The sequence below is a fragment of the Scyliorhinus torazame genome, chromosome 14 (genome assembly GCF_047496885.1).
Source record: "Scyliorhinus torazame isolate Kashiwa2021f chromosome 14, sScyTor2.1, whole genome shotgun sequence".
Classification (NCBI taxonomy): domain Eukaryota; kingdom Metazoa; phylum Chordata; class Chondrichthyes; order Carcharhiniformes; family Scyliorhinidae; genus Scyliorhinus; species Scyliorhinus torazame.
The window spans coordinates 56,228,112-56,252,414 of NC_092720.1; the positions used below are offsets into that span (position 1 = coordinate 56,228,112).

A 24,303-nucleotide genomic window follows, 5' to 3' on the forward strand; every position below is an offset into this window, starting at 1 on the left:
TTTCTGATACACCCGTTTTATTTCTATATCTTTCTGTTGTAACTCCGCCAATTTTCCTGAACTAAAAATATCCGCCTCATCCTCCACCTGTTCTTGTTCTTTTTCAACCATCTGATGAAAAACAGTTTCTGATAATTGCACTTCAGCTTCATCTTCACTCTTTGATTTCTCCTCTTGTCTTAACCTGTGACTGTGACCTTGTTACCACACAATCCGGAAAATCCCAGGATGTTCGTCCTTCAAAACTTCAGTTGTCTGATTTTCTACTAGCTTATCAACCACAGTAGGCATCACTCCCACTTTCGATCCAGCTATATCATTACCCAAGATAAACTGTATTCCTGGACAAGATAGTTTCTCTATTACTCCTACTACCACTTCGACTCTTCACTGGACTTTCCAACCTTACCTTATATAATTGAACACTATTCCTCGCACCCTTAATTCCACATATTACCACCTTTTCTGGCAACATTCTTCCCAACCTACATAACTCCTCATCTCTTACCATTAATGATTGACTAGCTCCCGTATCTCTTAAAATTGTGACTTCTTTACCTAGTCCTCCTGATACACATGTGTAAACTTTACCCACACAAGTAAATTCTTTAAAGAGATCTGGCACCTTATCAATCACCTCTTGATCAGGCTGTACAATGTTACGCACCTCCTTCGCTTCACTTGGGCTTTCCTTTACCACTTTAACAAACCCCACTGTCTTATCCTGTTTTACCACATCAGCCTTCCCACTGCTTTTCTTCAACCACTGAGGTACACACTCCTTATTATCTCCCATCAGATCACCTTTACCTTTACCACTTGAGTATATCTCATGTCCCCAGTTTCTATCCCTCACAGGCTAAAACTGATGTCAGAAACCAAGCTTTGATTTATGAACTAATTCACAATCCTCTGCCATTTCTGCTGCTAACCTCGTAGTTTTAACCCTCTGCTCTTCCACATGAATTCTCACTACATAAGGAATTGAATTTTTAAGCTCCTCCAAAATGATAATTTCTCTGAGAGCTTCATACATTTGGTCTATTTTCAAAGCTCTTATCCACCTATCAAAATTACTCGGTTTGATCCTTTCAAACTCCATGTATGTCTGACCAAATTCTTTCCTTAAATTTCTAAACCTTTGTCTGTAAGCTTCAGGCACTAGTTCATATGCACCCAAGATGGATTTTTTCACCTCCTCATACGTCCCCGATGCCTCCTCCGGTAGTGATGCAAACACTTCACTAGCTCTACCTACCAGCTTTGTTTGAATCAGCTTTGTTTGAATCAGTAATACCCACATGTCCGATGGCTATTTCGTTTGTTTAGCTACCTTCTCAAATGAAATGAAAAAGGCTTCGACCTCCTTCTCGTCAAACCTTGGCAATGCTTGACATATTTAAATAGATTCCCACCAAGCCTTCGACTATGACGCTCTGTCTCATTATCCTCATCACTATCATCCAACTGTACGTTTCCCTTTACGTCTGCCAATTTTAACTGACTGTCATGTTTCATGGCCATTTTCTGAAGTTCAAACTCTCTCTCTTTATCTTTTTCCCTGATCTGTATCTCCCTTTCTCTTTCTCTTTGTTCTGCCATGGCTATTCTTTCTTTTCTCCTTTCTTCTCTCTCCTTTTTCCTCTCTTTCTTTTTCCTCTCTATCGCTTTCATATTCAAGCTGCTTTAATTCTTTTTCATGTTCAAGCTGCTTAACTTGCAACTGAATTTTTGCCATTTCCAATGAGTCAAACTCTTATCTCAGGCAACTTTAAATGCTTAACCACCGCCATAATTACCTCATCTTTTCGCATTTTGTCAGGTAATGTTAACTGCAATGTTTTTGCCAAATCTAACAGTCTGCTTTTAGTCTCTGTCCGTAAGGTACTGCGTGTGACAGTCTCCACCCCCAAAAACCTCAGCCTCTGAAAGAGCCATTGTCCACAACACACTCCCCACTTAAACTAAAATACCACACCTGAAAAGCAACCAGAATATGCTCACCCCTCACTGTCTTTAAGTTCGCTAAGCCAATCCAATAGATAGACTTGTATCCCCCTCGAGCCCCCAATTGTTATGGGCCAGGGTTTAGAGAATCCCAAAGTGTATCATGGAGTTCACCTGACCCACAACTTTTAATAGATTGTGGTATGGGGAGCACACGGCTCACTCTACAGGCATGGTGTAGCAGAAAATGGACCAGTGGTTTTTAAAACAAAACAATGTTTATTCTATGAACTCCAGTTAATCTTTTTAGAACAAACAGTGAATATCTTAGCAACCAGTAAATCAAATACACCCCCCCCCAAAGAATTCTACACTAAGTAATCTGTATGCCATCCGTTTAACATCCAAAAGACTTAACAAACCTTCAAACAGGAGCACATTCGGGTTTACATTCAAGACTGAAAACATTTATAATTCTTATGAATTCACCAAATGATTAAGAGATAGTTCTTCATGGCAGAGATCAACAGCAGTGCAGCTCACAGACACACTCAAGCTTTTCTCAAACTGAAACTAAAAAAGCAGAAGTAGAGCTCAGCTCCACCCACTATCTGACATCACTCCAGTAACATGAGCATTTCCATTTCTTAAAGGTACATTTCTTAAACACCCATTTCTTAAAGGGTACGCTCACATGATACATTAGTCGTAGAAGTAGGCAATCTTTGGAGAGTATTTAGGATCCAACTCTAGCACGGCTCAAATAGGACAAAAATGCACACATGGTTTGCTTCAATGTGCGCCGATGGCAAGGAAGGAAAATGCAAGTAGCAAGAGTAGAGTTTGTAGCAGCCCTAAAGACAGTGGCTTAATTCTACACACTGTTTGACCTGAAGAAATTGTCGCTCATCAGGATGGATGCCAAACAAGCAAGTTGATAACACAAGTAGAGGAAGGATCTTGAGATATAAAGCTGGGCTTGTCAGTGCATAAGTGAAGTTTGAACCTAATTCTTCAGATGCTATCACCAAGGATAATTTGTAGATAGGGAATGGATGGTGGAAGAGGATGGGGGCTAGGGATGGCCTCATTGGCCATAGCTTCTGAGCTCCCCAGCGTTGGATTAGAAGTGTGCCCCAAGGATGGCTCTTAGAATGTCACAGGTAAGGCTTTGCATGGCAATTGCCCAGAAGTGCAAACTTTCTCTGGGCAATTGCCCTGCACTGGGAACCATTCAAAAATGTGCTTTTTATATTGCATGGTTCCCACTTTGTTACACAAATAATTACCCAGCAAATGTTAGATGCATTAAAACCTCTTGTAACTGCTGGGTAACTATTGTAAAAGACCCACACTGACTACTTCCACCCAACGTACACCCCCCTCCCCCCCCCCCCCGACCCACTCCTCTTTTCCCCAACCCGCCCCTCCCCCCCAAGCTATTTGCATCCCCACTCACCACCCATTGGGGTTTCCCCCACTGCCATGGGGCTCCTCCCCCATCCCCTGCCCTAGAGGTCTGACCGACCCCCAAATCCTATCCACTTGCCTGAAACATTTATCTTCTCCTGTCAATTTCAGTGGAACCTTTAGCTTACGTGGCAGCTAGTGCCAATAAAAATGGGTCATGTCCTTCAATCCGATGGAGCTGGACTACGACACTGGACGTTGAGGCAGTTGTGCTGCCTGGATCTCACTCAGTCCGAGTCGGAAGATTAGGCGAGATGGGCATGGAAGAAAATCCACGGTAGTTGGGCACGGAGTGGCAATTACTCCTCCCATTGTCCATCTGAATGGAAGGGGATGTTGTGATTAACAATGGCAACAACTGCAGGGAGGTCAATTAAGGGTAAAGAAGACTGATGTACCGTGATCACCGTCATAAAGATTGTCATTTGTGATTTCAAAGCAGTTTTGGTGCTGTGTGGGGGCAGAAATCTGATTGCGGAGGTTCCAACAAGTATTTGCAAGAAAGCTGGACATGAAATTGTAGAAGGAGCAGCATGTTGCAAGTAGTCTGGAGAAGGCAGGAAGGTTCGAGGTTAGGTTTGTAAGGAGAGGGGCCGAGGGTGATTTTTCTTTTGGGGGGGGGGGTGATAACTTTGAAAAGGCGAGCAATATCTGAGGAAAAGGAACTCTTTTGCAATATTGGCAAGCAGGGTGAGCCAAGAAGGGAAGTTGGATTGGCAGTAGTTTAGTGGGAGTGCATTCAAGAGGAGTGGTGGACCTTGTGGAAATCATAGTTCAGAGAAATGGTTGGTCTCAAGGTCCCCTTACATTTGGTTGTTGGAGGTGAGGGCAATGGGAGATTAGACAAAGTGTTTTAACGCAGTCGTTGGTGATGGAAAATAGAGGCCAGGGATTATCTTTCCTATTTTGGGTGAGCCTGGGGCTTACTAAGGCTAACGCTTGACAGTGCTTGTTATGATTCAGCCAGATCTGATGAATAATAGCTAAACTGACTTGGTGCCAGACAGGCTCAAGTGCTTCTTGAACTTCAGGAAGCAAAAATTGGTACAGTACTAGAGGGCTTGCCTAGGGTTAGGGCAAGTAGGAATTTTACTGTAAACAAGGACATCACAGATAAAGAGTGGTTGAGCTGCATTGTAGCACATGATGGTCCAAAAGTGAAACACTTAAGAATTTAAAAGTACAGTTGTGAGTGACTTGGATGAGAATTGATCCTAAAGCCAGGGGAATGGCCTCACCTATAATTCAAGTGATGGACGTAGGGGAGCAGGTTAAAGGGGTGACTATGAATCTACAGAGTTTATATAGAGGAAGAGGTTTAGTGTTGTCAGAATAGCAGTGAAGTCAGAGGATCGAGGGTAAAGTGACTTGGTGATTGAAATCAAAGGGAATGAGGAGTCAGTCATGCATTGAGGCTAAGTGAGAATAGCTCAATTTGTATTTAAATGGTATGGGCTCAGCAGGAACTGACAAACAGATTTTAAAGGATAGGCAAGAGGGTTTGAACAACTGGAGGTGCTCTAAGCTGGAGAAAGCACCAGAGGAGTAGACAGAGTGTCAAAGGTGTGCTTTGGTAATAAGGACTACACTATTACTGTGATTATTGGAATGGGCAGATGGTACAGATAGACAAAGAGGCTTCAGTCAGGGCTATGCTGCCACCAATGAGAGAGATTTGTCAGTGCAACCACCTATAATAAGGTATGGATAGTAGGGAAGATCCTTTTTAATAAAACTGGTGGTAAGTCGGCAAAACAGATTACCAGCATGGGCGGAAACAAAAAAAATTGATGCGCTTCAAAAAGGAACTGGAAAAGTCTTTGTTAACAGATGGAACTTAGGGTTACCAGAAATGCACCAAGGGGTGGACAAGATGGATCATAGGTTTTCCACCTGAAACAGTTCATATTTTTAGAAAAGCTGGTAATGTAAGTAAAAACAAGCATGGTCTCCAGTCATTTTCCATATTTAATTTCTTCTAGTCTAAGAATCGAATAACGATCAAAATCTGAGTGTACATAAAAAAGGAGCTTCCTGTTAAAACAGCAGCGATTACTATAGTAAATTAATTCTCTACAGCACGTAATGGGATAAGTTGGCTGAGGCAAGGCCTACACTATACTATAAATAGATTTCCCTATGCATATGAGTGGGAGGTGTACAATAAATACAATCGTATGGATTCATCATATTTAAGATAAGGTTTTATGGAGAGGGTAAATTTTGCTTGCTAATAAATTTTTAAAAATTTGTTCTTGGGATGTGGGCGTCACTGGCTGGGCCAGCATTAGTTGCTCATCCCTATTTGCCCTTGGACTAAGTGACTTGCTAGGCCATTTCAGTGGGGAGGGGCCAGTTAATAGTCAACCGCATTGAGTATTCAAATCTTTCTGAAATAGATTGGTGCAGGCAGTGTTTTATCTTGTGTACATACACAGATTAACTATGCAAAGAAAATTCAGAATCTTGAATTATAAACTTTAACAAATGGTTTATGATTACAGAATAAAACAGGATCATGTGATTCAGCATGGCTTGGTTGTGGATGGAACCAGCCTTTCAGTTGCACTCCGGGGGCATGAAAAAATGTTCATGGAAATCAGCAAAAACTGCAGTGCTGTGCTGTTTTGCCGAATGGCACCTCTGCAAAAAGCAAAAGTAAGTAAGTTATGTATTCAAAAGTACAGTTGGACAAAGAAATCATACTTACTCATGCAATTTTTTATGTTGTTTGTGTTAATTTGGGAAAGCCGAACTGTATTAAAAGTCCCATGCTTCCCTTATCCTTCAGTATATTGGTATAGAAGTAGATATTTTGTACCTGAATGAAAATAACCGTCTTTAAAATTCAACTAACATGTTGGCTAAGTGCAGCAAATGTATTTCTCAATTTGATCAGATGAGGATGTTTATAGACTTGATCCCAATTCTTATCTCCAATGACAATTCATCTTGGTCTCCCCAGGCGAGTGAAAAATCAATCAGCTTGCATCTGATGGGAGATCCCTGCTGGAACCTTTTGTACATCAGTGAAGGGCTATTGATTACAAGTTTAGTCGGGTACATATGTAACACAATCCCTTCCTCACGGGCATTGTTCCATAATTGGGGAGATAGTTTTCTTGAGAAAGGTCTGAGAACATCGCACCTTTTAACAGTGTGCCATGGAATCTGTTGCTGGCTGTGATCACTATGGTTTTGCAAGACCAGTGAACAGTTTTTGTTTTAAAGTCTTTGTTGGTTCCTGCACTATATAGATAGAAGCATATAGCACAAGAGCCTATGTAAACCACTAATGTATTTCCCATCTAGATCAGATTCGGAAGTTTATAGACTTAATCCCAATTCCTATCCAGTGACAATTAATCTCGGTCTTCCCAGACGAGTAAAAAGGAAAGCGTTTGCATCTGACAGGAGATCTCTGCTGGAAGCTTTGTGCATCAGTCTAGGGCTTCCTCATCTCTAATAATATGTTCTATTCTAGGCGCTGCGAACTTTTGCAGCTATTACTGGGCAGCGAATATATCCATGATTGGGAAATGGGTAATGGAGGGAGAGTGGGCGGCGTGGAAACGGTTGGAAGCGGCGTCTTGTAAAGATACTAGCTTGGGGGCACTGATAACGGCACCGTTGCCGCTTCGGCCGACGCGGTATACCACGGGCCCGGTGGTGGCGGCGACATTGGGGATCTGGGGGCAGTGGAGACGGCACCGGGGCGAGGCAAGGGCTTCAGTCTGGGCCCCGATACGGAACAATCACAGGTTCGTTCCGGGTATAATTGACGGGGGGTTCCTAAGTTGGCACAGGGCGGGTATCAAAAGGATGGGGGACTTGTTCATTGATGGGACTTTTGCTAGTCTGAGGGCGCTGGAGGAGAAATTTGGGCTATCCCCAGGGAATACCTTTAGGTACATGCAGGTTCGGGCGTTCGTGAAAAAGCAGGTGGGAGAATTCCCGCTGCTGCCTGCCCAGAGGATGCAGGACAGGGTGGTCTCAGGCGTGTGGGTAGGGGATGGCAAGATATCGGAAATATATCAGGAGGTGGAGGAGGCCTCGGTGGAGGAGCTGAAGGGCAAGTGGGAGGAGGAGCTGGACGAAGGCCTGTGGGCTGACTCCCTGGGCAGGGTCAATTCCTCCTCATCTGCGCCAGGCTTAGCCTGATTCAGTTTAAGGTGGTGCACTGGGTGCATATGACAGTGGCGAGAATGAGTAAGTTCTTTGGGGTGGAGGACAGGTGTGTGAGGTGCTCAGGGAGCCCAGCAAATCATGTCCATATGTTCTGGGCATGCCCGGCACTTACAAGATTTTGGAAAGGCTTCGCAAAGGCTATGTCCAAGGTCTTGGATACTCGGGTAAAACCGAGTTGGGGGATAGCAATATTTGGGGTATCAAGATGATCCGGGAGTGCAGGAGTCGAAAGAGGCCGGAGTTCTGTCCTTTGCCTCCTTGGTAGCCCGGAGAATGCTCTTGTTAATGTGGAGGGTCGTGAAACCCCCAAGCGTAGAGGCTTGGGGCAGTGACATGGTGGGATTTCTCAGGTTGGAGAGGATAAAGTTTGCCTTGCGAGGGTCCTTGCAGGGGTTCTCCAGGTGGTGGCAACCGTTCCTTGACTTTCTCGCGGAACGTTAGGTGGAGGTCAGCAGCAGCAAACCGGGGGGGGGGGGGGGGTTTGGGCGGTGGATGGATTTCATTTGTAAAGGGCAGATATCCCACCTTGTTTTGTTAAATGGTTAAGTTGTTTTCTGTTTTATTGCTATGTTTTCTTTTCGTTGTTTTTCTTTTTGTACTGGTTCGTAAAAATTATTGAAAAATTTTGAATAAAAACACATTTAAAAAAAAAAAAAGATAAAGGACTGAACATCAGATTTTACCCATTATTCTTTTTGAAAACTTGCTTTCGTGAGTGTAGTTCTTTGTGGACCATGTCATATGTCTTGCATTTTGTGACTTAAAATTGATATTTGCTTTTGTATATTTTCAGGTAGTCAGACTCTTGAAGACATCGCCAACCAAGCCTATTACCTTAGCAATTGGTGATGGTGCAAATGATGTCAGCATGATAATGGAAGCAAATATTGGCATAGGTGTGTAAACAGAAAATTGCCAGATATTTGTTTGTTACAACTTTATATGTAACATGAAAGTGGGATTGTAATAGACTTCACAATCTGGCTGAAAGTGAATCTGATGCACCAAATAACAAAACGACATCAGTCAGTAAATTAATTGGAATGTTCCTGATCAATGGTCTTTCATTTTTCACGGATATTTGTTGCAAAATAGGTTTTCAGCTCATTTTTCAACCATTTTGGTTTTTGACATGGGCGCTTGATGAAAACTATTTTCAAGTGCTTAGCTTCAGGGTTTGTATTTTTTATATATCTGGCTGCACAGAATCATCCCATTCTTTGGTGAATGAGCCAGTAATTGGTCCTGTACAATGTAAATAATTTCTTACTATGTTTGAGCTGCCCTGCCAAATCCAAACAGTCGTGAGTTCAGAGGAAACTGGATCGAGATATTCCCCAATAATCCATGTGAACTTTCCAATTAATGAACTGGTGTCAAAAATTAAATGACAGCGTTATTGTGTTAACGGTTAGTTCAGGTGGCTGGTTTGTTATGCAGAGCGATTGCCAACAGCTGAGGTTATTTGTGAAGGCCCCGCCATCTCTTTTTATAGAAATATTTTTATTCAAGGCCTTTTACATTTATAAACAAAAATATCAGAAGACCAAAACATCAACATGAATAAAAACAACAAAGCCCCAGCCTCCGCTGATACCAGCACCCAATGCACCCCGTTTCCTACTTTTACCACCTTATCCCTAACCCCCCCCCCCCCCCCCCCAGCTGACCCCTTAATTCACCTTGAAGAAATCCATGATCGGTTTGCATCTCCGGGTGAACCCCTCTGCCAACCCATACTTTCGCCTTCGGTGGCTCCGAGTCCCGCCAACACAATCCAGGCTAGTGACCCCTTAATTCACCTTGAAGAAATCAATGATCGGTTTGCATCTCCGGGTGAACCCATCTGCCAACCCATACTTTCGCCTTCGGTGGCTCTGAGTCCCGCCAACACAATCCAGGCTATCAGGGGGCAAATGGCAATATATAGGCCTCTCTTCCCCCACCTGGATTTCCAGATCTTCCGACACACCAAATATCGGCACCTCCGGACCCGGGGGCCACCCCCACACCCAGAATCTCGGACATAATATTCAAGAACCCCTGCCAGAAGCCCCTCAGCTTTGGAATTGGTGCCCCCCCCCTCCAATACATCGGCCACACCTATCCTCCACCCCTGCAAAGAAGCAGCTCATCCTCGCAACCGTCATGTAGGCCTTATGTACCTCCTTAAACTGGAAGAAGCTTAATCTCGCACAAGATGAGGACACGTTTACCCTCCTTCCACATCCCGGCCTGTACCTCCCTTCCCAACTCCTCCCATTTGCGCTTAATCCTCCTCCACCGGAGTGCCCGGCACACAGTCCTCCCTCTCCAACAATTCAATATAGCTATTCGACACCCTCCCTTCCCTGTATCATCCTCCGACAACAACTTGTCCTGCAGCATGGAGACAGCACCCAGGAAGGACGGCACCTCTCTCCTCACAATCTGTCACCTGCAGGTACCTAAAGCCAGTCCCGTTTGGCAACTCCTCCAGTCCTGCAAACTTGCCTCCAGCACCCCCTCCCGCTCCAGCTTGGGGAACTTCAGGAACTGTCTCATTTCCTCCTCCCCAGATGGAGGCTCTGACTCGTACAGCTTCCTGTAGAAGGCCTCAAATACCCCATTTACCCCCTCTGGGTCCGTCACCACCTTACCCCCTTGTACCAACTCCCTCGCTGCTGACTGCTTCCTCAGCTGGTGGGCCAGCATCCTACTCTCCTTTTCCCCATGTACATTGCCCATCTGGCCCTCCGCAGCTGTCTTACCACCTTCCCCGTGAACACTAACCCAAACTCCATTTGAAGCCTCTGCCTCTCCTTCAACAACCCCTCTTCCAGCGCCACAGAGTACCTCCGATCCGCCTACAGAATTTCCTCCACCAGCCTTGCTCTCTCCTCTCGCTCCGCCTCTCCCTATGGGTCTGGATCGAAATACATGCAACCCTAACTTACTGCCTTAAGTGCCCTCCCACAGTGTATGGCCGTGACCTCCCCCATGTCATTCAACTCTACATACCCTGGATGGCAGCCCTCACCCACTCATATATTCCCTCATGTAGCCTCACATCTAACCGCTACTGCGGCCATTGGGCCCCCCCGCACCACCCGCAAATCCACATAGTGCAGCGCACGGTCGGAAACCACAATCGTCGAGTGCTCCGAGTCGGCCAGCAGCGCCTTGTCCATTACAAAAATCCCCACCTCAAAAGCAACTGCCACCCCTTTTGTCTTCATGCCTAACCCTGAGTGGAACACCTGCCCCACCCACCCCTTCCTCCGCCTCGGCTGATCCCCCAACTTCAGGTGCATCTCCTGCAAGAACACAATGTCCACTTTGTCCTGGTAGATCCGCAGCTCACTCCCCTCCCGGATACATTTGTTGGTCTGTGTCGCCCACCTCAAGATCTTCTGTTTATCCAGGAACCGATGCAGCCTCATCACCATTGCCCATGGCGGCTCCCCCACTAAGTGCTGGAAAATGGGATGAGAATCGATGGATGCTTGATGGCCGACGTAGAGACGATGGGCCGAAAGGCCTCCTGCTGTGCTCTAAAATCTGTGACTTTCTCCATATGTACACTGGGTATGTGAATGATATTGTGTTATGTTCTTTTTACATTTAACTTGTATTAACATTTTTCCCACAGGAATTATGGGCAAAGAAGGAAGACAAGCAGTGAGAAATAGTGATTATGCGATAGCAAGGTTCAGATTCCTCGCTAAGTTACTATTTGTACATGGCCACTTGTATTATGTCAGAATATCAAATCTTGTACAGTACTTTTTTTATAAGGTATGTCGTTTTGATTAATCTTTAATCTTACAAGTGTTATCGGTCACATTTTTAACATTGTCCTGCGTGTTAACAAAACTCTTTTTCACTTGACTTTTCTTTTCTTTTCCTGACTTCTGTGGTACAGTGTTGATGTGACCACAGTTTTATATAAAGCTTGCATTCCTATAGCACCTTTCATGACCACAGGACATCGCAAAGTACTTTAAAGCCCAGGAGTGGCCAAACTTTCTGAACTTATAATCGTCAGACATTCAAAACCTGCAAGACATGGACAACTTCTACAGACGCACTGCTTAACTGACCTTAGCAGCCTTGCTCTTCCAATGTGGGAAATCAGTCCAGAGGTTTTTTAAAAAAAGGATTGATTATACTTGGAAAAACATTGTAAACACCTACTGAACAAAAAATTTGATTCGGAGTACCTGTATCCCAATCCAGTAGATGCTTACATTTCTATCTTTTGTAGTAAACTGTCTCCTCTCAATTCAGTCAGCAGCTGCAGGCTGATAGGTCAGCAGTGAATGGATGGGTTAGGGAGATCAGGGGGTCACTCCAAAATGGCGTTGTTTGGGCCACATGGTCCTACGAAAGACTGTTGGGAAACTGAAAGGAATTTTGCGACAGCCTTGTATGGAGACTGAATCAATCATGGATTTGCGGAGCAGTGGACCAAATTCAGGAATGGCTGAAATGAATAATCTTGTTTGTATCCCTCCCTCCCTCCCTCCCAGTGTTGCTGCCTACTGTCCAGTTCTTTCCCTGTGTGAAACTGTTACCTCCCTCCAATGTGCAACGTAATGATTTCACAACACGAGGAATGAGCCACACTATTTTACAGCCAATATGTTGTTGTGAAGTGTAGTCACTGTTGAATGACACAATGAAAACGGCAGGTTTTGACACTGACAACTGGATGACAGTCACTGATGGCCATGACCTCTGGAGCCACACTGTTTGGATGAGATTTGGAAGAGACAAGTAGAAATGAAAAGCTCAGCTGGCCGAGAAGAGGGCCCAGGCAAAACAGAGCCCAGTGAAACATGCTGCATCTTGGCCCACTGTCTTCCTCTGCAGCAAATGTGGTAGAGACTATCATGTCACAGTGGGGCTCCTGAACTACACCAGGCGATGCTTAAAAGTTGACAATGGCAAAAAAACATTCTCTTATGAGACAGAAGGCTGCAACCAGCCGTAGAAAACACGGCAGTCAATTTGCACACAGCAATAAACAGCAATGTAATAATGAGCATATAATCTGTTCTCATGATGTTGATTGAATGATAAATATTGGCCAGGGCACCATGAATAACTGCTACTCTTTAAAATAGCACATAGGATCTTTCATGCCCTGCTGAGAGTTTACCTTCCTCATCCAAACAATTTAGCACACTCTCAGTACCACACTGGAGTGTCACCAATTGCTCAAGTCTCTGGAGTGGTATTTGAAACCACAAGCTTCTGACTCTGAGCCATGACTTAGTGCCCTGACCAAATGCCTACTTTATGAACCACGATATCAGGCTGTTTGAGAGTGAATGGTTCCCCACACAAGCTTAACCATCTTGCCCATTTATACACTTTTCAAACAAAATTACAATAGGAAATGCAAAGCATAACCTTTCTTCCTTGCATTAAAAAACTGCTTAGTCCTGTCTGCGTTGAATTTGCTGATATCGGTAATCAAACCTGTAAACTGTAGTTTAGTAGGCAATGTCATTGAAGGAGTATTTTAAAACAAACTCTGCAGAATGTTAAATTAAGTTCTCAGGCAAACTCACAGAATCAAAGTGGAAATATGTGGATTTTGTAGCCATTTCATAACTGGCTGCAGTAAATTTAATATTATGCATTCTTTTTCAAAGGCACCTGATACCATGTTCAAATCTAACTAAACCTGTTATATTTTTCTCTCCCCAGAATGTCTGTTTTATTACACCTCAATTTTTATATCAGTTCTTCTGTTTGTTTTCACAACAGGTAAGTATTTTTAATATAAATTCTTGACTTGAGACCAAAATGTATTAACTTTTTCTGCATACAATAGTTGCTATTTCCCTTCATTTTTATTTAGTGGCATTACACGCTTCTGAAAGGAGAAGCAATTATCAAAAGCGTAGAATTTATTTTCTGTGGGAGGATTACTCTGGGCATCACTTGCATTGTATTAATTTTTTCACATCAGGGCATTTTCCAGCATTCCTGCAATTCTGCCCTCCTGTGCATCACCAATACCCTTCACCCCACCATTAGCCAACTTGTAACTTCAGCTGCTTAGACCTGCAGGTTCTGCAATTTGCTGCCTAAATCACTTCAGTAAAGATGGCTGTGATGTATTTTGGAGCATCCCAATGTTGTGAACAGTATGTTTGCATGTATTTAGGGGAGGCAGTGGTTTGGTTGTATTGTCATTGGACTAGTAATCCAGAGACCCCGGGTAATGCTCTGAGGACCTAGGTTTGTATCCCACCACGGCAGATGGTCAAATTAGCATTCAATAAACAGTCTTGAATTAAAAGTCTAATGATGACCATGAAACCATTGTCAATTGCCATATAAACCCATCTGGTTCACTAGTACCTTTTGGGAAGCGTCCTTCTCCTATCTGACTACATGTGACTCCATGCATAGCAATGGGGTTGACTCGCAAGTGCCCTCTGAAATAACGTAGCAAGCCACTTGGTTCAAAGGCAATTAGGGATGGGCAATAAATGCCGGGCCAGCCAGCAACACCTACATCCCATGAATGAGTTAGCAAAAAAGGTTTTTCATTTCTGAGGAAATATTGAGATCCCTAAATGACATATTTTTAAGCATGTAAGCCAGCTATACCTTCCTCCAATTTTTTCTGGAGACTATGCTTTCCTCAAGTTGAGTCTATGTGTGTATATCTGTTCAACTGTAATATAAATTTTATATAAATGTTTGAAAGTCAGCGAAGTGGAAGCACTGGTATTGCTGCTGGACTAGTAGTACTCCAGTGGCTGAGGATGTTGCTTTGGGAACCCTGGTTTGAATTCCCATTATGACAGATCGTGGAATTTGATTAAAATCTGAAATAATCTGCAATGATGGCCATGAGCCCTTTGTCGATTTGCTGGAAAAACCCATCTGGTTCACTTTAGCAAGAATCCTGCTGTCGTTACATGATCTGGCCTACATATGACCCCAGATCCACAACAATGCAGTTGACACTTAAATGCCCCCTGAAATGGCCTAGCAAGCCACTCCGTTGTATCCAAATGCTACAAAGGCAACAAAAAGGAATGAAACCAATGGACCACCAGGCATCGACCTATGCACCAGAAACAGCAATGGCAAACCCAGCCTTGTTCACCCTTCAAAGTCCTCCTTACTAACATCTGGGGGCTTGTGCCTAAATTGGGACAGCTGTCTCAGAGTCGTCAAGCAACAGCCTCACACAGGTAATGTCCCAGACGCCACCACCATCATTCGTGGGTAAGCCCTGTCCCCACCAGTAGGACAGATCCTGCAGAGGTGACAGCACATTGCTATACAGTTGGGAGGGAGTTGCCCTGGGACTCATCAACATTGACTCTGGACCCAATGAAGTCTCATGACACCTGGTCAAGCATAGGCAAGGAAACCTCCTGTTGATTACCACACAACGTCCTCCCTCAGCTGATGAATCTGTACTGTCATGTGAGAGTACCTTTAAGAAATGGGTGTGTATATAAATATCTGTAGTGAGAGTACCTTTAAGAAATGGGTGTTTATTACTGCAGTGATGTCAGAGTGGGTGGAGCTGGGCTGTCTGTCAGCTTTTTACTTTTAGGCTGTTTGCTGCAGGGTGTGTATTAGTTTCGTTTTCAGAGCTGGATAGCTGCAGTCACAGCCAGAAAGTGTATTAGAGTCTCTCTCTCTGTAACCTAAAGACTGTAAATGGATCCTGGTGATTTAAAACTAATAACAGTAGTGACTTTAACCTGATGTGCTTCTGGTAAAAGGTGTTAAGTTTTATGGATGTTAAAAGGAAAGCTTAACAGATTACTGAGTGTTATATTCTTTGAGGTTGTATTTGAATTAATGGTTGCTAAGATGTTCACTATGTTTTAAAATGGTTAACTTGAGTTCATAGAATAAACATGGTTTTGCTTTTAAAAAATACTTTTACATTTCTGCTGTACCACACCTGTAGAGTGGGCCATGTGCTCCCCATACCACAATCTATTAAAAGATGTGGGTCAGGTGAACTCCATGATACACTTTGGGGTTCTCTAAATCCTGGCCCATAACTGTACTCTGCCCTATTGAACACCACTTGGAGGACGCACTGCATGTGGCAAGGGTGAAAAATGTTTTCTGGGTGGGGGCTTTAATGTCCATTACCAAGAGTGCCTCAGAGCACCGCTATTGACCAAGCTGACCAATTCCTAATGGACATGGCTGCTGGACTGACTCTGCGGCAGGTGATGGGGGAACCAACAAGAAGCAAAAAAAGAGACAAAGGGGTGTTTTCCAGTATGGCAGCCAGTGACTAGTGGTGTCTGCTGGCACCACAACCTTTTACAATATACATTAATGATCTGGAAGAAGGTTCTGAAGGCACTGTTGCTAAGTTTGCAGATGATACAAAGATCTGTAGAGGGACAGGTAGTATTGAGGAAGCAAGGGGGCTGCAGAAGGACTTAGACAAGCTAGGAGAGTGGGCAATGAAGTGGCAAATGAAATATAATGTGGAAAAGTGAGAGTTTGGAAGGAGGAATATAGGCACAGACTATTTTCTAACTGGGGAAATGCTTAGGAAAGCAGAAGCACAAAGGTACTTAGGTTCACAAGAATGATCCCTGGAATGAAGAACTTGTCATATGAGGAACATTTGAGGACTCTGGGTCTGTACTCATAGAACATTACAGCGCAGTACAGGCCCTTCGGCCCTCGATGTTGCGCCGACCTATGAAACCACTCTAAAGCCCATCTACACTATTCCCTTATCGTCCATATGTCTATCCAATGACCATTTGAATGCCCTTAGTGTTGGCGAGTCCACTACTGTTGCAGGCAGGGCATTCCACGCCACGCCCTTACTACTCTTTGAGTAAAGAACCTACCTCTGACATCTGTCCTATATCTATCTCCCCTCAATTTAAAGCTATGTCCCCTCATGCTAGACATCACCATCCAAGTTAAAAGGCTCTCACTGTCCACCCTATCCAAACCTCTGATCATCTTTATGCCTCAATTAAGTCACCTCTCAACCTTCTTCTCTCTAACGAAAACAGCCTCAAGTCCCTCAGTCTTTCCTCATAAGATCTTCCCTCCATACCAGCCAACATTCTGGTAAATCTCCTTTGCACCCTTTCCAATGCTTCCACATCCTTCCTATGATGCGGCGACCAGAATTGCACGCAATACTCCAAATGCGGCCGCACCAGAGTTTTGTACAGCTGCAACATGACCTCATGGCTCCGAAACTCAATCCCTCTACTCTTTGGAGTTTAGAAGGATGAGGGGATCTTATTGAAACTTACAAGATACTGTGAGGCCTGGATAGAGTGGATGTGGAGAGGATGTTTCCACTTGTAGGAAAAACTAGAAGCCGAGGACACCATCTCAGACTAAAGGAACGATCCTTTAAAACCGAGATGAGGAATTTCTTCAGCCAGAGGGTGGTGAATCTGTGGAACTCTGCCGCAGAAGGCTATGGAGGCCAATTCACAATGTCTTTAAGACCGAGATAGATAGGTTCTTGATTAATAAGAGGATCAGGGGTTATGGCGAAAAGGCAGGAGAATGGGGATGAGAAAATATCAGCCATGATTGAATAGCGGAGCAGACTCGATGGGCTGAGTGGCCTAATTCTGCTCCTATGTCTTTTGGTCTGTGGTCTTATAAAACATACTTGACCTCATCCTTCCCAACCTGCCCACGCAGATACACCTGTCCATGACACTATCAATAGAGGTGACCATCGCACAGTCCTTGTGGAGACCAGGTCCTGTCTTGGGGGACAAGGAGGATACCTTCCTTTATGTTGTGTGGCACTCCACCATGCTAAATGGGATAGATTTTGAATACATCCAGCAACTCAAGACTGGACATCCATGAGGCACTGTGAGCCATCAGCACCAACAGAATTTTACTGAACCACATTCTGTAACCTCGTGGCCTGGCATATCCCCCATTCTAACATTACCACCAACCAGCCAGAGGATGAATCCTGGTTCAAGGAAAAGAGTCGGAAGGCATATCAGGAGCAACACCAGGCAGACCTAAATATAAGGTGTCAACTTGATGAAGCTACAACACAGGATTATTTGAGTGCCAAACAGATTTAGCGGTAAGTAATGAACAGGGATGAGTATTTCCACAATCAAAAAGTCCGATCCAAGCTCCACAGTCCTGATGATAGCAATGCCCTGCACAATTCGCAATGATTTGTACTGAAGTAGTTCATGTCCAAATGCAGCAACACCTGGACAATATCCAGCTTGGACTGACAAGTGGCAGGTAGAATCTGTGGATGTACCAGGCAATGCCCATTTCCAGCAAGATGGAATCTCATCATCGCCCCTTGACATTCAATGGCAGTACCATCACTAAATGCCTGACTGTCAATATCCTGGGGATTACCATTGACCAGAAACTGAACTAGCTATGTAAATAGCAGGTCAGAGGCTAGGAATCCTGTGGTGAGTAACTCGCCTCCTGATTCCCCAAAGTCAGTGTACCATTTGCAAGACATAAGGCAGGAGTGTGATGAAATGTTCCTTCCTTGCATGGATGAGTGCAGCCCATTTGATACCACTTTCACAAACATTCACGCCCTCCGCCACCAACGAAAAGTGGCAGCAGCTTGTACCATCTATAAGTTGCACTGCAGGAACTCCCTATTTCTCCTTCAACAGCACCTCCCAAACCCACGATCACTACCATCTTGAAGCACATGGGTAGCAGATATCTTGGAACAGCATCACCTAGATGTTCCTCAATTGCTCACTCACTATCCTGACTTTGAAATCTATTGAAGTTCCTTCACTGTTGCTGGCTATTACGATCCCGGACCGGGCCCCAACGTTTGCTGGGTTAACAGACAGAAATTTATGAAAGGTGAGGGAAGGATACTTCGCTCCAGGATTGATTCCAAAAACAGGGATATGGTACATTAAAACCATCTTTATTATTAACACCGTATTATACTATCTTAACGTCACAAAAATATAGCTTACAATTTAAACAATGCTTAACAATAAGTGAGACACTAACTCCTGTCTGCTTCCTTCTTTATCCAATCAGGCAAAACACATCACCGGTCAAAACCCACTTTTAAATAAAGTTAGCAAACACAGGATTACATGCCAGCTGGACACAACCTTTAAATAAAGAATTCCTCCAAAAGACTGCGTGGAGAGAGAGATCTTATCAGGAAACAGTCTGCAGATTCAAGAAACAGTCTGCAGATTCAGGAGTCCGTCAGCAGATTCTTGTCTGCATCAGACTACTGCTCAACCTGACAGCCTTTTGCACAAGCTGTTCTGTTCACAGCCAAATCTAAACTGATTGCTAGAGACCTAGTACAGATTTAGCTCCTCCCATTGCTACACCATCTTTACCTCCATAAATTCCATGATCTAATTATTTAACTACTCCCCAGAAATCAGAACAAAAACCCATTAGCCTCTCCTTTTAAACATGAGCATGGTTTGAAATAACGATAATCCCACACGTACAACTACCCAACGGAATTTTATAAGGAATTTGCAACGGACCTGGCACCACATCTGTTGGGGGCGTTTAATGAAGCACTGGAGAAGGGGGAGTTCCGAAGATGATGACGCATGCAGTAATCACACTAATCCCGAAAAAGAGGAAGGACCCAGTGGAATGTGGGTCGTATAGGCCCATATCACTATTGAACACGGATGTGAAAGTATTGGCTAAGTTGTTGGCGGGGAGGATGGAGGAGTGTGTCTCCGGTGTGGTGGCAGATGATCAAACAGGCTTCGTGAAGGGCAGGCAGCTGGCGAGTAATATAAGACTGTTGAATGTGGTGATGAATCCGTCGGGGACTCTGGTACCAGAGGTGGTGGTGTCCATGGACGCGGAGAAGGCATTTGATCGGGTGGAGTGGCAGTACTTGTTCGAGGTTTTGGGAAGGTTTGGGTTTGGGCCGAGATTTGTGGCATGGGTACGGTTGCTGTATGTGACTCCAAGGGTGAGGACGAATGATATGAGCTCACAAAGCTTGGACTTATACAGTGGTACGAGGCAGGGGTGCCCGCTGCCACCACTGCTGTTTGCGCTGGCCATAGAGCCATTGGCGATGGCTCTCAGAGCGCCGGCAGAGTGGCAAAGGATTATGAGGGGACAGAGGGAGCATGGGGTATCGCTCCGATGCCCTCTGGCTGTATGTTTCTGATTCGTTGGAGAGTATGGGAAGGATTACGGGCCTGCTGGGGAGGTTTGGAGGGTTCTCGGTACAAGCTGAATGTAGAGAAAAGTGAGGTATTCCCTGGCACGGCGGGCTAATTTAGGGGGGGTTGCCATTTACGGTAGCGAGGGATAGATTTAGGTATTTGGGGATTCGGGTAGCGAGGGAATGGACGGGGCTCCATAAGTGGAACTTAACGAAGCTGATAAAGGAGGCTAGGGAGGATCCTAGGAGATGGGATACACTGCATTTAACGCGGGGAGGGTCCAAGTGGTGAAAATGAATATTCTGTCAAGGTTCTTGTTTATCTTTCAAGCTCTCCCGATCTTTATGCCAAAGGACTTTTTTTTTTCGGAAAGTGGACACAATCATTTCTGACTTTGTATGGCCGAGGACGGTGCCGAGGGTGGGGAGGACCCTGCTGCAGAGGCAGCAGGAGGATTGGCGTTGCCGAACCTGCTTCATTATTATTGGGCGGCGAATGTGGACAAGGTGCAGCGGTGGTGGGTAGAGTGGGTTAGGATGGTGGAGGAATCTTGTAAGGGGTCTAGTTTGAGGGCTATGGTGACGGCACCGTTGCCAATGGCTCAGAGTAGGTATTCAAGGAGCCCTGTGGTACAGTCCAGAGTGAAGATATGGAATCTGTTGAGGCATTTTAAGGTGGAAGGCATGTCAGTGCTAACGTCGCTGTGCGAGAATCATGGATTTGAGCCGGGGATGGTTAGTGTATACAGGAGGTGGAGGGAAATGGGGCTGGTCAAGGTGAGGGATCTGTATTTGGAGGAAGGGTTCGCCAGTCTGGAGGAACTAAGGGAGAGGGTAGAGCTGCTGAGGGGGAGTGAGTTCAGGTGTCTGCAGGTTAGGGACTTTGCACGAAAGGTCTGGAGAGGGTTCCCTAGGTTTCCAGGATATATCCTGCTGGAGCGACTGCTGCTTCCGGATGTGGAAGGGGAGGGAAGAATTGGGGATATATACAAGTGGCTGGGGGAGCAGGGAGGTGAGCGGGTGGTGAAGATCAAGGAGAAATGGGAAGCAGAGTTGGGAATGGAGATCAATTGGGGAGTATGGAGTGAGGCACTGCGAAGGGTAAAGGGACCTCCTCTTGTGCAAGGATGAGTCTGATACAGTTTAAGGTGGTGCACAGGGTGCATATGACTCGGGTGAGAACCAGTGGGTTATTTCAGGGGATAGCAGATGAGTGTGAGAGGTGAGGGCGGGGGCCAGCGAATCACGCGCACATGTTTTGCGGTTGCGAAAAATTGGGAAGATTCTGGGCGGGAATGTTCGCAGTCTTAACCAGGATAGTGGCGGAGGAGGTGGACCCGGACCTTTTGGTGGCGATTATTATGGGTTTCAGGGAAGCCGGAGCTCGTGGAGAGGAGGAAGGTCGATGTCTTGGCCTTCGCCTCTCTGATTGCATGCTGGCGAATTTTGCGGCGTGGCGGTCGGCATCGCCACCGGCGATAGCGGCATGGTTGGGTGATCTGTACGACTTCCTGCGGTTAGAGAAGATAAAGTATGAGTTAAGGGACTCTTTAGGGGGGTTTGAGGAAAGGTGGAGGATATTTGTGACCGTGATTGAGGGGCTGTTCGTCGTGGGGAAGGAGGGAGCATGTGAAAAAGGAGAAAAGTCTGTACAGACTGTATAGTTGATTGCTGGGAAGTATGTTCCCTGGGGTGTTTATTTGCTGTAACCTGTTTTGATACATGTTTGTAATAAAATACATGTTTTTTTAAAAATCTCGCGTGTACAACTTAATTGTACCCTTTTGTAGCAAGTGTCTGTTTTTCTTTTAAATATTAAAAAATATTACTACAGCAGGCATATACACACCCAACCCAGACATTTAAAAACCCATCACTACACACTCATCACATGGGTCAGAATTGTGGAACTCCCTCCCTAACAGCACTGTGGGAGTACCTGCACTTCTGGACAGCAGTGGTTCAAGAATGCAACTCACCACCACCTTCTCAAGGGTAACCAAGGATAAGCAATAAATGTTGGCTTAGCCAGCGACTCCCATACCCGATAAATTATTTTTTTTAAATGGCGTGTGGATAATGCATGTACATACAAGTTAATAACTAGAGAGATATTTAAGCTTCAATTACCACCACAATAATGTATTTTTCTTACAGACATTGTATGATGGTGCTTACCTGACATTGTACAACATTTGCTTCACTTCTTTACCCATCCTCATGTACAGTTTGCTTGAACAGGATGTGCACAATCATGTACTTAAGAGCAAGCCAGCGTTGTACAGGTAAGTTGAATGCCTTATTGCATTCTTTGTATCTTTTCCACATGCTAAATTAAAAGTTTTTTATTCTTTTATTTAAAATTGTGGCAATGAAGTATTCAGAAAGGTTGATTTTAACCTGTGAACCAGAATGGTGGAGTCCTACTGAAGCAGCAGTATTGGTCCTATAGGGTGTGAATAAGTTTACAGATCAGCATAAAATAAGTTTCAAATCTTTACAAAATGCTGTATTTAGGCAGTTAAGGGTAGACTGGTATAGTGGTATTGTTACTGGAAGAGTAGTCCAAAGACCGAGGGACTCCGGTTTGAATCCCACTCCGGCAGATGGCAAAATTTGTATTAAAAGTCTAATAATCAACATGAAACCATTGTCAATAGTCTTGAAAACCCATCTGGTTCACTAATTAGGGAAGGAAATCTGCCATGCACTGAAAGAAATCTATACATGACCATGCGGTCGACTCTTGGCCTAGCAAACTACTCAGTTCAGGGGCAATTAGGGATGGGCAATAGGTGCTGATCCAGCCAATGCCGCCACATCCCATGAATGAATTTTTAAAAATTAACCAAAATCATTTGTGTCATTTTGTATAAGCTCATTAATATTTTGTATTTTTACAGAGAAATTAGCAGAAATGAAGTCTTGTCTCTCAAAAGATTTCTGTATTGGACACTGCTTGGATTTTGTCATGCCTTTATATTTTTCTTCGGTTCTTACTTTCTGAGGCGAGATGATGCATCCATGATGGGGAATGGACAGGTAGGACCTACTATTCCTAAAATAAAGTACAATTCTTGAAAAGGAATCGGGTGGTGAAATCCCAACCTCTCACTTCTTGTATTTGTATAGTTGGTCCAGCTCAGTTTGTGGTCACTGGTAACCCAGTTGATAGTGGGGGTTTCTGCGATGGTAAAGCCATTGAATGTCATGGGGAGATGGTTAGATACTCTTGTAGGAGATGGGATTGGATTTGTTTATTGTTACATGTACTGAGGTATAATGAAAAATATTGTTCTGCCTACAGCTCGGACAGATCATTCCGTACATGAAAAGAAAATACCTAGGACAAACATAAAATACACAATGTAAATACATAGACACAGGCTTAAGGTGAAGCATTCGGGAGTGTAGTACTATTCAGTAGAAAAGATGTGTGAAGAGATCAGATCAGTCCATAAGAGGATTGTTTAGGAGTCTGGTAACCGCAACGAAGAAGCTGTTTATGATTCAGTTAGTGCGTGTTCTCAGACTTTTGTATCTCCTGCCTGATTGGAAAAAGGCGGTTTAGACAGAGTCAATGGATGGGAGGTGGGTTTGTGTGATGGACTAGGCGGTGTTCACGACTCTGTATTTTTTTTACGGCCTTGGGCCGAGCAGTTGCCATACCAGGCTGTTATGCAGCCAGATAGGATGCTTTCTATGGTGCTTCTGTAAAATTGGTAAGTCTATGTGGACATGCCGAATTTCCTTAGTTTCTGTGGACATGCCGAATTTCCTTAGTTTCCTGAGAAAGTATAGCTGCTGTAGTGCTTTCTTGGTCATAGCATTGACGTGGGTGGACCAGAACAGAGTTTTGCTGATGTGCACACCTGGGGAATTGAAACTGTCAACCATCTCCACCCCGTTGATGCAGACAAAGGTGTGTACGATACTTTGCTTATTGAAGTCAATGACCAGCTCTTTAGTTTTGCTGACTCTGAGGGAGAGATTGTTGTTGTTACGTCACTCCACTTGGTTCTCTATCTACATCCTGTATTCTAACTCATCGTTGTTCAAGATCCGATCCACTACAGTTGTATCTTCAGCAAACTTGTAAATGGAGTTGGAGCCAGATTTTGGCACGCGTGTGTACAGGGAGTATAGTAGGGGGTTAAGTAAGCAGCCTTGTGGGGCCTCGGTATTGAGGACTATCATGGACGAGGCGTTGTTCATCCTTACTGATTGTGGTCTATGGATCATGTTGTTGAAAACTCACCACTATTCTTAGAATTCCCCCTATACCAAAAAGGGCCGACATTCTAAATGGTGAACAGGGATTCTCACTCCCTGACTCCTATGCAGGCTTTGGTGGGTGCTATTCAGGTCAAACTATGTTTTCAAGTTATCCCCCGGTATAACCCATACCTTCACAGAAGATTTCATCTACTTACTACTTAGTAGCGTCGATCCTGGGTCCCGCATTGCTAAGTAAGTAAAGTAGACTTAGGAATAACCACTATTTCAGGTTAAAACTTTTAAGTTGTTTTATTATTATATTTTTT

General features: G+C 44.4%; 1 protein-coding gene across 2 annotated transcripts in view; it reads left to right on the plus strand.

The window, feature by feature from the left end:
- Window positions 1-24,303, plus strand: part of atp11b (ATPase phospholipid transporting 11B) — a 237,188-nt gene that overhangs the window by 141,164 nt on the left and 71,721 nt on the right. For both annotated transcript variants that reach the window (XM_072474212.1, XM_072474211.1), the window contains exons 20-25: window positions 5,922-6,075; window positions 8,399-8,501; window positions 11,237-11,382; window positions 13,303-13,362; window positions 21,917-22,044; window positions 22,663-22,801. In XM_072474212.1, the coding sequence (XP_072330313.1) occupies window positions 5,922-6,075; window positions 8,399-8,501; window positions 11,237-11,382; window positions 13,303-13,362; window positions 21,917-22,044; window positions 22,663-22,801 (730 nt within the window). The remainder of the gene's footprint in view (window positions 1-5,921; window positions 6,076-8,398; window positions 8,502-11,236; window positions 11,383-13,302; window positions 13,363-21,916; window positions 22,045-22,662; window positions 22,802-24,303) is intronic.